General features: G+C 52.2%; 1 protein-coding gene across 2 annotated transcripts in view; it reads right to left on the bottom strand.

Moving 5' to 3' along the window:
• Positions 1-370: 370 nt before the first annotated feature.
• BICD2 (BICD cargo adaptor 2) overlaps positions 371-13,986 on the bottom strand; it is a 53,399-nt gene continuing 39,783 nt past the window's right edge. Inside the window, exons 3-8 of one of the 2 annotated variants that reach the window (XM_068552480.1) lie at positions 10,075-10,227; positions 7,832-8,266; positions 6,186-7,193; positions 5,781-5,932; positions 4,192-4,402; positions 371-2,489 (exon numbers count right to left, since the gene is read on the bottom strand). In XM_068552480.1, the coding sequence (XP_068408581.1) occupies positions 2,484-2,489; positions 4,192-4,402; positions 5,781-5,932; positions 6,186-7,193; positions 7,832-8,266; positions 10,075-10,227 (1,965 nt within the window). In that variant the 3' untranslated portion in view covers positions 371-2,483. The other variant, XM_068552479.1, reaches the window with a different exon arrangement.

Here is a 13,986-nt window from a genome sequence, read left to right as displayed (position 1 = left end):
GTGTTGACAAACAAGTAACTCTTGTTGCCTCTGCACCTACTCATTCCTGGGTACAAAGAGCAAGAGTTTGGAGGGCAAAGGATCCCTCGTCATGCAAATCCCTTTGTTTCCTGGTCAGTACAATGCAAAGGCAATGTGCTCTCACTGCCACGCTGCTGGGTGCTCATGACACCTGACGCCCGTCACGGGAGGCACCCCCTGTCTCCCCTTCCCCCCATGCCTCCTGAGATGGGCCCCAGGTTGCTTCCAGTTTCCACCACCAGGGTTAATGATAGGCTGGTTTTCTTGTTTTAGGTGCTGGAATTATAGTGCATTGCTGGACCCACAGTCATCTGGAGCAGGGGGTCAGAGCAGCCACAGAGAACAAGTCTTGTGCTTTGTCTTTTTATTATTCTTTATTTACTGGTCCTACCAACGTGACCCTTTACCCAGGCCCACTGTTCCTATGTGCACTGGCTTTACAGACATTTGCGCCATATTTCTGTGTCCCAAGTTGTGACTGATTTCTCCTTCCTATTCCTTTTCCATGCTGTGCCTCATTTTCTCAGAATCTGAAGGCATTTTTGTTTGTTTGGGTCTGTGTAAAGGTTCCTTGGCAGGAGAACATGCATATGATCTTAAAATAAAGACAACATTCTGACACTAAGGTAATGCACAGAAAAAATACAGTACACAGACATCATTGCAAATAAATACCCCGTACAGATGAAGTTTTTGTAAATGTAACATTATTTCTTATGAATCAACACTGTAAGAGAAGGTAAAAATAGGGGTCCCTACAACTAGGAATAAAAATGCTTATTCCAGGAAACAGAATTCTTCTATTCTTGCTACTTATATTATTATAATTTGTCCTGTATTTTGGAGGAGAGAGGACACTTTTTCTTCTTCCTCCTCCTCGAGTACCAATTTGACCACTTGCACAACCTCACTCAGCAAATCAGGACAGGACACAGATCTGGTTTGCTAAGGAGCTTTAGTGACTTCTGTTTCCTGAAATTAACAGTGATTAGTTACACCAAGCAAGAGAATATATAATGTCTCTCTCTCACATTTGCAAAGAATACTATGGCTAGCCCTCACCCCAATGCACGAGGCCGACGGTGCCGGCTCCCCTGCCACCCGCCCCACTCTTCACAAACGTGGCGTGTTGTTCACATAGCTTGCTTAGCTTGTCCCATAAAGTCCATTTGGTTCCCAAAGCACACTCAAGGTTTGTGTTCACTTTCGTTTTCTCAGCCCCTGAATTTGCAAGGATCTGCACAGTAAAGAATCACTGACTAACAGAATTTTGCACAATTGCTGTTTTCTTTCCCTCAATGAAGATGCCCAGGGTCAGGTTAGAAGGTGTGCACCTGTTCACACTGATTGGTCCACACTGGCCTTCAACATTCCCAACTAGCTCTTCACTGTCCATTTTAGAGAATAAACTATGCTGGGACACCTCCCTAAACTGATGAAGGCACTACTGGCAATGATTGCTAACAAAAAGGCGTTGAAATATAACACCCTAAAAATCGACGACTGTAGAATTTTCTAAGTGTACCACAATTTGGCACAACAACCGGAGTAACAAAACAATTCCAATTTGGAATTTCACTGGTACAGTTGTATAAAATTCTGTTAATCAGTCATGCTTCACAATGTCCTAAAACCCAGAAAACTCTGGAATTTGTAGGTAATACTACTCATTCAATAATTTATCTTTTTGTTTTCAAGTGCCTTTTACTGTTTAACCAGAGCAAAGGTCAAGTTTTCTTCTTGTTACATTGAACTATTCCTAAGAATAATAATAATACAATATGAAAAACCCCAGAATCCGAATACCCTGGATTTCTTAATGAACATGGCATTTAAAATCTGTAATTTCAAACATGAACCACAATGCCGTATAATTAAAAGGCTGCTGAACCACAGCGTGGATACATTTAGCCGGGCTCCTTACCAAGTTGAAGCCCTCACCTAAACAGTCTAGAGCTACACGCTAGGAGGACACATCTGTGCCATGTGCTGATATCAGATCAACACACCGTTGGGAGCTACAGGACCACGAGACAGACTACGGCATCTGAGATGGTCTCTACGCCAGGGATGAAGGAAGCAAATATAATATCAAAATATCAAAAGTGCACAGGTGGATTGGGTAAAAAAGGAGTATCTGTAATAGGGAGACCCCAGTGGTGAGTGTTTCTAGAGGGTTCCTAAGCAAGCCTGGTGGTCGCTGTCCAAGCAGGTTCTTCAGCGCCTGTACAAAGGCCTTTCCAAGCAGCAGCTGGTGGCATTCTCAACATTAAAGCTTTTATTTCCTCTGCCATTAAAAACTTGGGGAATGCTATTTTGAAAAGAATTGCAGTAGCATATCCAAAAACGTTTCTAAGTGGACTTTTAGGCTGCCCTTCCTTCCTCTGCGTGGGCCCATGGGAGAGGAGGGGAGGGGGCTGCAGTGTGACAGGGCCGGCGGCCAAGTCCTCCCAGCAGCTACTCTACAGCTGAAAATGGGAGAAAACAAGAAAACGTTAGAACAGGTCACCCGTCAGACAACTAAAGCTCTCACCGAGCTGTGAGGGCATGGGTGTGTTAGTTGGCAGCAGAGAAGACCTGCACATGTTAGGGGGCGCCGCTGGCCCCGAGTACCTCATGAAGACCCTTTACTTGACAAGTATGGAGGGAAGCTGTGTGCCAGGCTTGGCAAGGAGGCAGAAGCAGTATGCGGCGCCAGCAGGCAGCCATGCCCCTGGAAGTCCTGCTTGCAGAGGGGAGATGGCCTGACATCTTCTCAAGTGGGAGGGGAATCCAAGACCTGACATCCCATCTGCAAAACAGCCTGGAGCTGGGTATAGGCACACAGAAGGGACAGGTATGGTCCATCCTGTATATTTTCACTCCGCGGTTTGCCAAACCCAAGTTGGTCTGGGTAGCACCTGGCATCTGGTGGGAATTGAGACATGCTTGGGAACTAAGGGAAAGAGTGGAATGGGGGTAGATAGCTGTGTGCAGGGACAATGAAAATTCCCCCTCTGGGCCTCAGAGAGAGGAGGCAAAGAGCTATTCAGGGAGACTGCAGCTTCATGGCTGGTGGGCCCCACGGATGACATGGAGAGAAACACTGACAGAAGTTCGGCTGCCAAAGCTCTTGGTGTGGGTGCAGCTTCTGAGCATGGGGGAGTACTATGGCTGCCTTTCCTGCCTGTCACCACCTCTGGAATTGCACTGATGATCAAGAACCATATTCCTCCTACCGTGAATCCTGAAACTAGCCCTGGGTCCATTCAAGGTCCCCTTCCCACACCAGGCCGGGCTTCAGTTAATAGCTGTGGGACCCAGTCCCTCATTTCAGCCTGGCCCGCTGGTAACTCAAGCCTTGGCCTGATGATTTGTCACCTTGCAGGCCACCAGACAAGTGTACAAATCTCAGAAAGAGAAACTGAGGCTGCTGAGCTCTGGTCTGGGGTGTGGCTAGGTATGCCTGTGCCTCTTGAGCATGACCGGTGCCCAGTGCATGTGTACGTCTGGGCTGGAGGAAATGGGCCACAGGGCTGCTCTTCCTCTGGGTTTAGGGGAAGGAATTCTGTAATTCTGTCCCAAATATAAACTGTAACGAGATGCTGCACAAACTACAAAATAATTCTCTCCGTAATCTGTACCAAGCACAGAGTGTCCTCCGAGGCTGCACCTGGGATTCAGGCTGGAACCTCTAACACTGGTTTCTGGGTGCCGGGGCAGTACAACTGCATTAGACACATGCAGGGAACATGCAAGTTTCAATGCAAGTTCTGCCCCTCCCAGTGGAAGCCAATGGCACCCGGGCCCTGGGAAGCCACATTTTTGCAAGGACATGTGGCTCCATCCCCACCTTGACCACCCCTCCAAGAGAGCAGCTGCTGTGAAGGGTGGTCCCGAGGGGTGAGAAACAGACACAAAGCTTGCAGTATCCAGGTGGAGCAGCAGGCTGCCTCTGATAAATTCTTCCCTCTGTGCATTAGTCACAGTTAAGACCAGCCTAGCACCATGGTCCCGCTGCTGCCAGGTTAGTTGTGGTGAAGCGGACAGGTGATATGCGGCAGGTTAGCTGCAGCGTGTACCCTTGCGGCCCTAATCGCAGTAAACGTTATATTTCTCGCCACAGAGCACCTGGGCAGCAAGCCCAGCACCCTCAGCCCTGTCACTAGCGCAGGCGCAGGTGTGACTTACGCTCGGGGTGCCAGGCTTGGCCTTGGGGGTGGCCTTGGCACGGCTTCGCCGGGTCTGCTCATGGTCCAGCTCAAGCAGCTCCAGCCGCTGGGTCAGCGCCAGCTTCTGCTGGATGGCCATGCGCAGCAGCGAGTTGAGTGTCTTCTTCTCGTCCTCAGCAGCTGCCAGCTGCCGCTGCATCTCATCCAACTGTGTGATGTACTCGTCACACCTGCGGGGACACGAGAGGCGAGAGCGTGGCTGAAGGACCTGGGAGAGCCAGCAGCGTGTGTGATCACGGCTCCCGTACTGAGGGCTCCAGAAGGTGAGCAGACCCCATCTGCTCACTGGGCTAGAAACGAAGAGGATGTGCCCCTCTGAAGTTTGGCTTTCTCTGGGAGGGGCTCTCTGAAGCCAGTTTTCACTAAAGGAGGTGGTGGCTGCCCTTCAAGGCCTCCAGGTGGCTCAGGGGCAGCGGGCTGGAGGTGTGATATCACCTGGCTCTCAGGATGTGGGGATAAACCCGAGGGCAGGAATTGGCTTGTTCCCGGAATAGCCCAGGCACACAGTAGGTGCTTAGTAAGTCTAGAACAAATGGCTAACCAGAGCCTGGGAAAAGCACATGTGGATGTCATAAACAGCCCTATTTTAGTATCTGCTGAGCTGTGACACATGCTCCCCACCTAGGTAAGGAGCTGGGAGAGAAATGCCCACCCTGGGTCTGTCCCTGAGGGAGGGAGTGCAGCCTGGGTGAAGGGGATGGTGGGCACACCCACCCTACACGCCCATCCACCAAGGCCAAGGACCATCAGCAAGTTTTAACCCTTGCCCCGAGGTTTGTGATCTTGGCACCATCTGAGAAGTCAGGCTTGTAAATAAAACAAGTTGAGGAAGCAAGGGTCAACATACTATGTGCTGAGGACTAACTGTGAGATCTTTCCCAAGCACTTTGCTCAGGAGGAAAGAAAGCTTCCAGAGAGGCCTGGAAGCTTCTTTCTTTGTCTTTGCCCCCTCCTCCCACATCGTTGAAATGCAGGGAGTGCCCAGCACCCTGGCACAAGGCAAAGTAGGTCCTGAGCTCAGTTTCAACCCTGTTTAATTAACCCAGAGCCTCAGCCTCCCAACCCTGACTGACACTGGCCAGCAGATGGCACCATGCCTCTCTGAATAGGGAAACACCCAGAAGCGGGCCCCAAAAGCAGCCTCCAGCTCTGCACCTGCCCGGCTTCCTGACCACAGGACTGGCCTAAAGAAAGACACCGCCCGCCACCCCCACAAACTCTAACTGGTAGGGTCAGAGGGGCAGCACTGGGACCCCGCCCCTGCTGGGAGGGGAACCTTCCTTCTAAATACACGAACTTCCCACCAAGTTCTGGGGGCAAACTCATTTGTTATCACTGGCTTGCCCACTTGCCCGTTTCTCCTTCGAAGCTCATGTCTCCAGCCTGGCCATAAGACCCACTCTTTTAGCTTTCTGCTTCCAACTTTCTCATCTTAGGTGTAAAGTGGAAACAAAACTGGGCCCCTGGGTTTTCACACAGCAGAAATGGAATTACCCACAGGGCCAGGCTCCTGGGCTGCTGAGCAGCGAAAGGAACAGTAAGCGTTACCTGGTGGCGAACATGGCACGCAGTGAGGAGAAGGTGGCCGCGTCCTCCTTGAGGGCCTTGAGCTCATTGCGCAGCTTCATCATGGTCTCGGTCACCATGGCCTTCTCGTTCTCATACTTGCTCTTTAGGTTGGCGAGGGCCACCTCTGCCGTCTGGGGGGTCAGAGATGCAAAAGACGGGCAGGTGAGGGGCGTCAGGAGGGGTCTGCTGCCTCAGTGCCACAGACCAAGACCCCAGACAGCCCTGGGGCCTCTCAAAGGCCTCAGCCCCTCCCCACAGCATTGAGGTGAGGTTTTCTCACATCCTTCCTTCAGTAGCAGGAACAGCACGGGACAGGAGGCCAGGGAGGGTGAGAAACCCCCCGCCCACGTGCCCACCCCTGCTGGACCCGAGCGCCATACACACCTGCTTGTTGGCCTTGAGCACCGTGCGCAGCGTGGTGATCTGCTCCCGCTTGGTGCTGAGCAGCGACTTCAGCTTCAGGATCTCCTCCATGAGTGCCTCCCGGTCCTTGTCCGCAGCTGGGCCCAGCTCCTGTGAGGCCAGGCGCTGCCGCGACAGCTCTGTGGTGCGGTCCACGGCTGCCTGCAGGTGCCTGATCTGGTCACGGATGATGGCGATCAGGTTGTAGATGTTCATGGGCTCCCGGCGTGGGTCACTCAGGGGCGAGGGCAGTGAGGAGCCAGGTGAGGGGCTGCTGTCCCTGGCCCTACCCTCTGCGGCAGGCGGCCCCTTGGGCAGGACAGGTGAGCGACGCCCGCGGGCCTCAGGGCTGCAGCTGCCGGCGCCAGCCGGGCCCTCTCGGTAGTAGTCCAGCACCACACGGGTGGGCGTCTCGTTGTTGCACATGCACACGTGGTGGTAGAGGTTGGCCAGCTCCTCACTGAAGGTCACCAGCTCGTCCTGGGCCACGCTCAGGCTGCCTTGTGTCTCGCCTGCGACATCGCTCACCTTCTTCAGCTCCATCTGCAGCCGGGACAGGAGCTCGCGGTCCTGGCGGCTGGCCTTCTCCAACAGGGAGACCTTCTCAGTGAGCGCCTGGCTTTCGGCCTCATGCCGGCCCTTCTCCTCGGTGTGCTGGGCCTCGCTGGCCTCGTGTGCACTGCGCAGGGCCTTCAGCTGCTCCCGAAGCTCCCCAGCCTCTGCCAGGGCCACACGGTACTTGCAGGCCAGGATCTCAGGCCCATTGATGTCCACCTCATAGTAGTCACCATCCTCATGGCTGTCTCGCTCCTTCTCACTGTCCAGGGCCGTCCGCCGCTCCTTGCTGGCCTGCAGGCGCCGCAGAGCACTCAGGTTCTCTGTGAGGCGGCTCACCTCCTCCTGCTGCTCCGACAGGGCCCCTCGGGCCTGCTCCAGCTGCTTCTGTGTGTCCTGCAGCGTTGCCAGCAGGCCCACCTTCTCCCGCTCCATCTGCGAAGGCACAGAAAGGGCCCGTCAACAGCCCACAGGAGTACTTGAGCTCAGAGGACCCCTGGACAGTCCCAGTAGTGACTCCATCCATGCCATGACCATCACCCTGCTAGCCTCTCTGTGATAAATTCGGGTGGAGGTGTCATGTGTGGGGCTATGATGGCTCTTCCCCCTGACCAGATGCTTGCGGGGTTGGGTGAGTCCCTCCTCAGAGACACGCAGCGAACCAAGGGGCTGTGGTGCAGACCCTGGGATTCTGTTCAGTCGGGGCAGGAAACCCTGACGTGACGTGTCTACAGGACACAGCATGGGAAACTACACGCAGGGACCTCAGACGGACATAAGAAAACCTCTGGTGGTGCCCAAACTTGTAACCAGAAACCTAATTCTCTGGGCACCTTCCACCTATAATGCTGCAATTCCACTTAGGTTAACAATACAGAATTACCTATGTAAAAGAAATGTAAGTAAAAGAAGGTGCATAGCATTGACAAAGTGTCAGGAAAGCGCTGTCCTGGTGACCAGCAGGTCTGGCCAACACCATGGGGGACAGGAGTGGAGGTGGGAATGGTGCACGTGGGCCCAAGGCCCGGGGCTGTGACAAGACTCGGGTGGGGTGGGGCTACCCATCCGCTCACCTGCATTAGCTGCTGCTTAAGCTTCTGGATCTCAGAGATGTTGAGCTCACTGAGGAGGTCAGAAACAAGGCTGGGGGAAGGTGGAGCGAGGCCATCCTTGGTGGGCGTGGAGGTCTTGTTGTCCAGCGGCAGCTTGGCCAGGCCACCGTGCTCGAAGCCATTGGCCAGGGCTTCGGCGTCATCACCGAGCTTAAGGCCGTCCAGGGAGACGTGCAGGTGGCTGGTGTAGAGGGAGTCATTGATGCTCATGTAGTGCGACAGCTCCTTGCGCAGACTGTTCTTCTGCTCCCGCTCTGTCTTCAGCGTCTCCAGCGCCTCCTCCAGCTGCCGCTCCGAGATCTCCTTGAGCCGAATGGCGTCCTCCAGCTGGCTGTTGAGATATTCGGTCTCCTCCTCCAGACGCTTGATCTCATGCTTGAGGCCCTCAAACTCCACCTGTGAAAGAGAGATCAACACTCTTCTATGCCTGAGGAATGGGGAAGAAGCACCATTGTGCTGACTACACAGCTGGGAAGACATGGATGCTTAGAGGGTTACAGGCATGAGGTGCACACAGGAAATGGTCAGCCCACGCCTGGGACACGTGCACGTGGTATGAGCAGTGCAGAAGCATGAGACTTGCTCATCACCAGAGATGCCATGGAAATCAGAACACATCCACACTGCCAATTTGTCAGGTGACTTAAAATGTTGCCAAGTGTATACTGACTTTAAATTCTAAAACTATTTAAATAGCACTAAGAGTTGATTAAATATTTTAAGATATGTAAAACATGTATCTAGATGTGCAATATGACCACTACTTCTAATCATATTTCAAGATGAAGGAACTAAAACTCCCACTGAAGTGGGATGTGCCTCAGCTGCACACACCACCCAGACTGAGAGAGGCCCGAGTGGGAGTGGGAGTGAGAGAGGCAGAATGCAAGGTCATGCCTGTTCAAACAGTATTTGCAGGTGGACAAGGAGAAAGCAGACAGAAACCAATGCTTGATGTGGGTACTTAGGATCTATGGGCAACTTAAAAAAAATTTTATTATCCTGCAATATGTGTGCAAGAAACAAGGAACAAACCACTCAGAGGCAGGACCAAGAGGGTCTCTGTGGGTCAAGGCCTGGGGTAGGGGAACCCCAGGGAGGGGCCAGACTCTACCACGTGCCACCCAGGGCCTGGTTTCCCCCTCCTGAGGATGCTTGTGTGTGACTGCAGATGAGCACAGCATCACAGAGGGCCTGCTATGCAGCTAGAGAAGGAGCTCCTGTGCCTATGTTCTTGGGAGGAGATCCACTCCCTGCTGGTTGTAACAGTCACAGAGGTTCTGCTGTCAGCATAAACACATGGGCCCACACTTTCCTATGCAGGATTTAAATACTCAGGTCCCTGATGTTTGGGGTTCCTGGAATAAAGGTCCCCCCAGTCTCCACCCTGTAGAGCTGTGGTTCTTGGAGAGTTAGGTGGTAGGGTCAGGTCTTGAGGGGCCTGAGTGCCCAAGACCCCCTGGGTGTCCTGTCACAGATGGAAGTGACCCTCTTGTCCCATCACAAGTGGAGGTGACCTTCCTGTCTCTGTCCTCTCACTGGTGGAGGTGACCCTCCTGCCCCTGTCCTCTCACAGGTGGAGATGATCCTTCTGTCCCCATCCTATCACAGGTGGGTAGAGGTGACCCTCCTGCCCTGTCCTGTCCCAGGTGGAAGTGATCCTACTCATCCCACCCGTTGCGGTGTTACTCGAGGGCATGATATGACAGCTTGGACATCTCCACACTGTTCAAGGCCCACCTGGCTTCACCCCAAGGTCCAGGACCACATGGGGGTCAAAGGGGGCTGGCAAACCTGAGACAGTGGGAGAAGTGGGTGCGCTGACAGCTCTAGGGTCCCACAGGGCATAGGGACATCTCTAGTCTCCTGTCAGTACCTGAGAGGAGACGAAGCTGCACACCCAGACTCTGGGGTTCTTTATCACCTCCATTTTTTTTTTTTTTTTTTCATCTTTGCTGGCTGGAACACCTTGTCTAGCCCAACTGCCAGCCAACAAAACAGCCAAAGGCCTTGTTTTTCTGATCTTGGAGGGGCTGGGCCCTGCTGCCACACCCCTGGTCCACAGTGGCATGCGGCCCTCAGCTTGAGTGTGTGGAAGGAGGGTGAAACGCCTCCTGACCACGGAGATAGCAAAGTGAGGGTTAGGCCAGGGCCGTGGCCCAGAGCCAACCTACCTGTCCCACCTGCCCAGCCCAGATACTTGCCTGGTTCTGCCTGAGCACAGACACCTGCTTTTGCAGACTGATGTTCTCCTCCTCCAACTCCGAGTAGTCCTGCAGCAGACGGGCCTCCCGGAACTTGTACTCCTTGATGTCATCCCGCAGGCGGCCACGCTGAATCTCTACATTTTGGTTGATCTGCCAGGAGGAAGGCAGGTGTGAGCAGCCTGCCCTAGCTGGTCTCACCACCCCTGGGGCAGAAGGAGCTCAGTGCAGCCAGGCCCACTGTAGTGGCCATGCAGCTGGGACTTGGAATCCCAGGCCTGCTATGGTGCCCGATGTGGCCACCTGGCGAGGAGCTGGGGCCCTGGGCTGTGAGGTATGGCAGTGAACAATGCAGGATCTCAGCCTGCTCTGACCCTTGGTTTCTTCATCTGTAAAATGGGGTTCAAAGTAGTTCCTCCATCACATGCTGCTGGTAGCATGTACAATGATGCAGAGCTGTGGAAACAGTCTGCAGCTACTCGAACAGTTCAGCACAGAGTTAACATCTGACCCATCAATGCCCCTCCTCGGCATGCACTCGAGAGAAAGGAAAACACACGTCCACCAAAATCTTGTGCACAAATGTTCAGACACTATTCACAATAGCAAAGGTGGAAACAACTCAAATGTCCACCAACTGATGAGATAAACATGCTGTAACACAAATAAATCTTGAAAACAACATGAATAAAAGAAGAGGTATTAGTGGTCATGTACTGTATTGTATGATTCCACTTACATGAAATGTCCAGAAGAGGCAAATCCACAGAGATAGAAAGCAGATGGGTGGTCGCTGGGGGGCAAGGAGAAGATGGGATGGAGAGTGGCTGCTAATGGGGTTTCTTCTTGGAATGATGTAATATTCTAGAATTGATTTGGGATGGTGCATAAATCTGTAAATATACTAAAATCCACTGACTGTACACTTTAAGTGGGTGAGTTGTAAGGGATATGAATTATCTCAGTAAAGTTGTTAAAAAAGAGTTCTTGCCTCCGAGGTGCCTTGAGGATTCAAACATCATGCACGGAGAGAGGCGAGTGTAGACCTGGCATGAACTGTGCAATCAAGACTGTTGGGAATTCTCAACTGGCTGCTACTTTGTGCCGTGTGCCAGGACCTGGGTCCCTTGGCCCACATTCTGGGGCCATCTTGTATACTGTAGGATGTTTAGCAGCAACCTGAGCCCTGCCTACTGGATGCAGCCCCCACCCCTGTTGTGACCATTGAAACTGCCTCCAGACATGGCCAGTGTCCCATGGGGGCAGAATCATCCCCTAGACAAACTCTCCATCTCTCCCCACATCCCTGTTCCCAACGCTCCAAGCAGCTTCCCCCACATGCCTGCAAAGATCTAACACCCCCCCACGCCAACACCACCCCACCTGGACCCTCGGCTAGAAGCGCCATCACCCACTGGGCCCCACAGCTCACCCTGTCCTCCTCACCCAGCACACTGGCCTCTCTGCTGGTGCTGAGGTTTCTTGTGATCACATCCGTGCATACACTAAGATTCCATATAGGTACACACGGAACAGCAATGTTGGATTGGTAAAATGAAATAGGACCAATAAGAAAAAAAGTTCAAGAAAGCAACAGAGAGGGGAGTGAGTCATTATATGTATCAAGCACTCCTGACAAACGCTTACTACCAAAATCTCCAGTAAATGGACTAATGCAGTCTTCTCAGTAAGTGACCCAAGGAGGTATCCCAAGAGTCAACACCAGAAAAAACAGACACCAAGTTACTGACTGGAGAAATGCAAGGCCCCCGGAAAGCAAAACTCCTATTAGGCAAAAATAAGCAAAATAACAATGTGAGTGGCAATGGGAGGAAACATATACTTACTTGCTTCCTAACAAAGTTCTGCATACACCTCGACTCTGGCCATTTCCCTTGTTTACCACCCAACTGACTGTTATGGTTAATTTTAGTGTCAACTTGTCTAGGTCCTGGCATCCAGATATTTGGTCAAACACCAGTCTAGATGTCGCCATTCAGATATCTTTCAGATGAGATTAACATTTAAATTAGTAGACCCACTGAGTAAAGCAGATCACGTGCCATAATGTGGGTGGGCCTTATCCAGTCAGTTGAAGGCCTTGAGAAAAAAAAAAGACAGCCTTCAGACTCAAGCTGCAACATCAGTTCTTCCCTGGGTCTCCAGCCAGCTGGCACAACCCACAGATTTTGGATCTGCCAGCTCCCACAACTGAGTGAGCCAATTCCTTACAATAAATCTCTCTCTCTCTACACACACACACCCCTATTGGTCTGCTTCTCTGGAGAGTCCTAACACAATGATTGCAATATAAGAACACATGCTTGCTGCATCCACTTTGTGTAAGGCAAGCTGGTTGCTCCCCACCTGCTGTGGTTCAGCCCACTCTGGCCTGATGCACCTGCTGAGACCACCTGCCTACTCTCAGTATGGGAGGACACAGGAGGTAAGATGGTGAGACAGGGGCAGCGGGTGGGAGCTGTTGGTCACGAACAATGTAAATGGGCTTTATTTAAAACTTAACAACTCCCCTCAATAAAACAAGTGGTCCTGAGGTGGACAGAAAGAAGACAGAAAGAGATAAGACCACGGGCCAGCCTGATTGCCTAGGCCAAAGCCCTCTGCACCCCAGAACCTATGTGCCCAGGCTGCACCAGAAACCTCTGCTGAGCTGAACCCTTGCGCAGTCTTCCTGCACAGGAGTTGTCTTTGTTATTTTTATTGAGATATGATTCATATACCATGAAGTTCACCCACTGAAAGTGTACAATTCAGTGGTTATAGCTTCTTCAGAGTTGTGCACCATTACCTGTTCCGGAACATTTTCATCACCCTAAAAAGAAACCACACACCAATTAGCAACCACCAATCTGCTTTCAGTCTGTGGATTTGCCTTTTCTTGACATTCACAGAAACGGACCTGGACAACGTGTGGCCTCTCTGTGTGGCTCAGAAAACCTTCCACTGGCGCTGTCTCCATACTGGCACTGCACGTGATGCTCAACCGCCCCGAGGGGCATCACCCACTCCTTCACTACTGAGTACCAAGTGTGCTAGGTGCTGCTCTAGGCTCTGTCTTGTTCACTGAGGCACGTGTACAGTCGCCCACGCACAGCACACACATTGCCAACTGGTGTCAGCTGCTGCTGAGGGAGGCCGAGTAGGTGAGGAGGGGTGTTGTACTGAAGTCAGGTCTGGGAGTCTGGAATGCAGAGCAGCCAGTACCCCATGTTGCAGAAGCCCCATCACGGCACAGCTGGAGCTAAGGCACAGGGAGGGAGCACCACCCAGCACAGGAGCGCTCCAAAGCTGGTCAGTATTTCCCCTCAGAGGAAAGGGCAAGATGTTTAGCCAGGAGGCCATAGCCCAAGCCCCAGGAAAGGCCTGTGGCCCCATGTAAGGCCAGGGTGGAGGTGGGAGGGATGCCCCAGCCCAGTCAGAGTTGTGGAGCCTGCACAGGGAGAAGGTGAAGACAGAGGCAGAGACCGGAGCAATGTGAACACAAGACAAGGAACACGGAGGGTTGCCAGCACCCAAAAGCTGGAGAGGCTCCACATGGAACATGGTCCTGCCAGCACCTTCATTTCAGATACAGAAAATCTTAGAGAATAAAATTCTGTGGTTTTAAGCCAGTAGTTTGTGGCAATCTATTACGGTGGCCCGAAAAAACAAATATACAAATATAGGTTTAATACCAGGAAAAAGACATTGCTGTAACAAATACCTGAATATGTGGAAGTGGCCGTGGAGGTGGGGATGGCCAGAAGCTGAAAGAGCTTTGAGGAGGACAGGAAAAGGCCAGACTGCCTTGAGACTATTGGTAGAAATGTAATTGTTTCAGGTGACTCTGGTGAGGCTCAGAGAAGAGTCACAGAGAAATCTTCAGTTGCCTTAGGGAATGCATATACCATC

Source organism: Eschrichtius robustus, chromosome 10 (genome assembly GCF_028021215.1).
Source record: "Eschrichtius robustus isolate mEscRob2 chromosome 10, mEscRob2.pri, whole genome shotgun sequence".
NCBI classification, from domain to species: Eukaryota; Metazoa; Chordata; class Mammalia; order Artiodactyla; family Eschrichtiidae; genus Eschrichtius; species Eschrichtius robustus.
The sequence above is the reverse complement of the archived record's forward strand: the minus strand, read 5'-3'. Positions and strand labels throughout refer to the sequence as shown.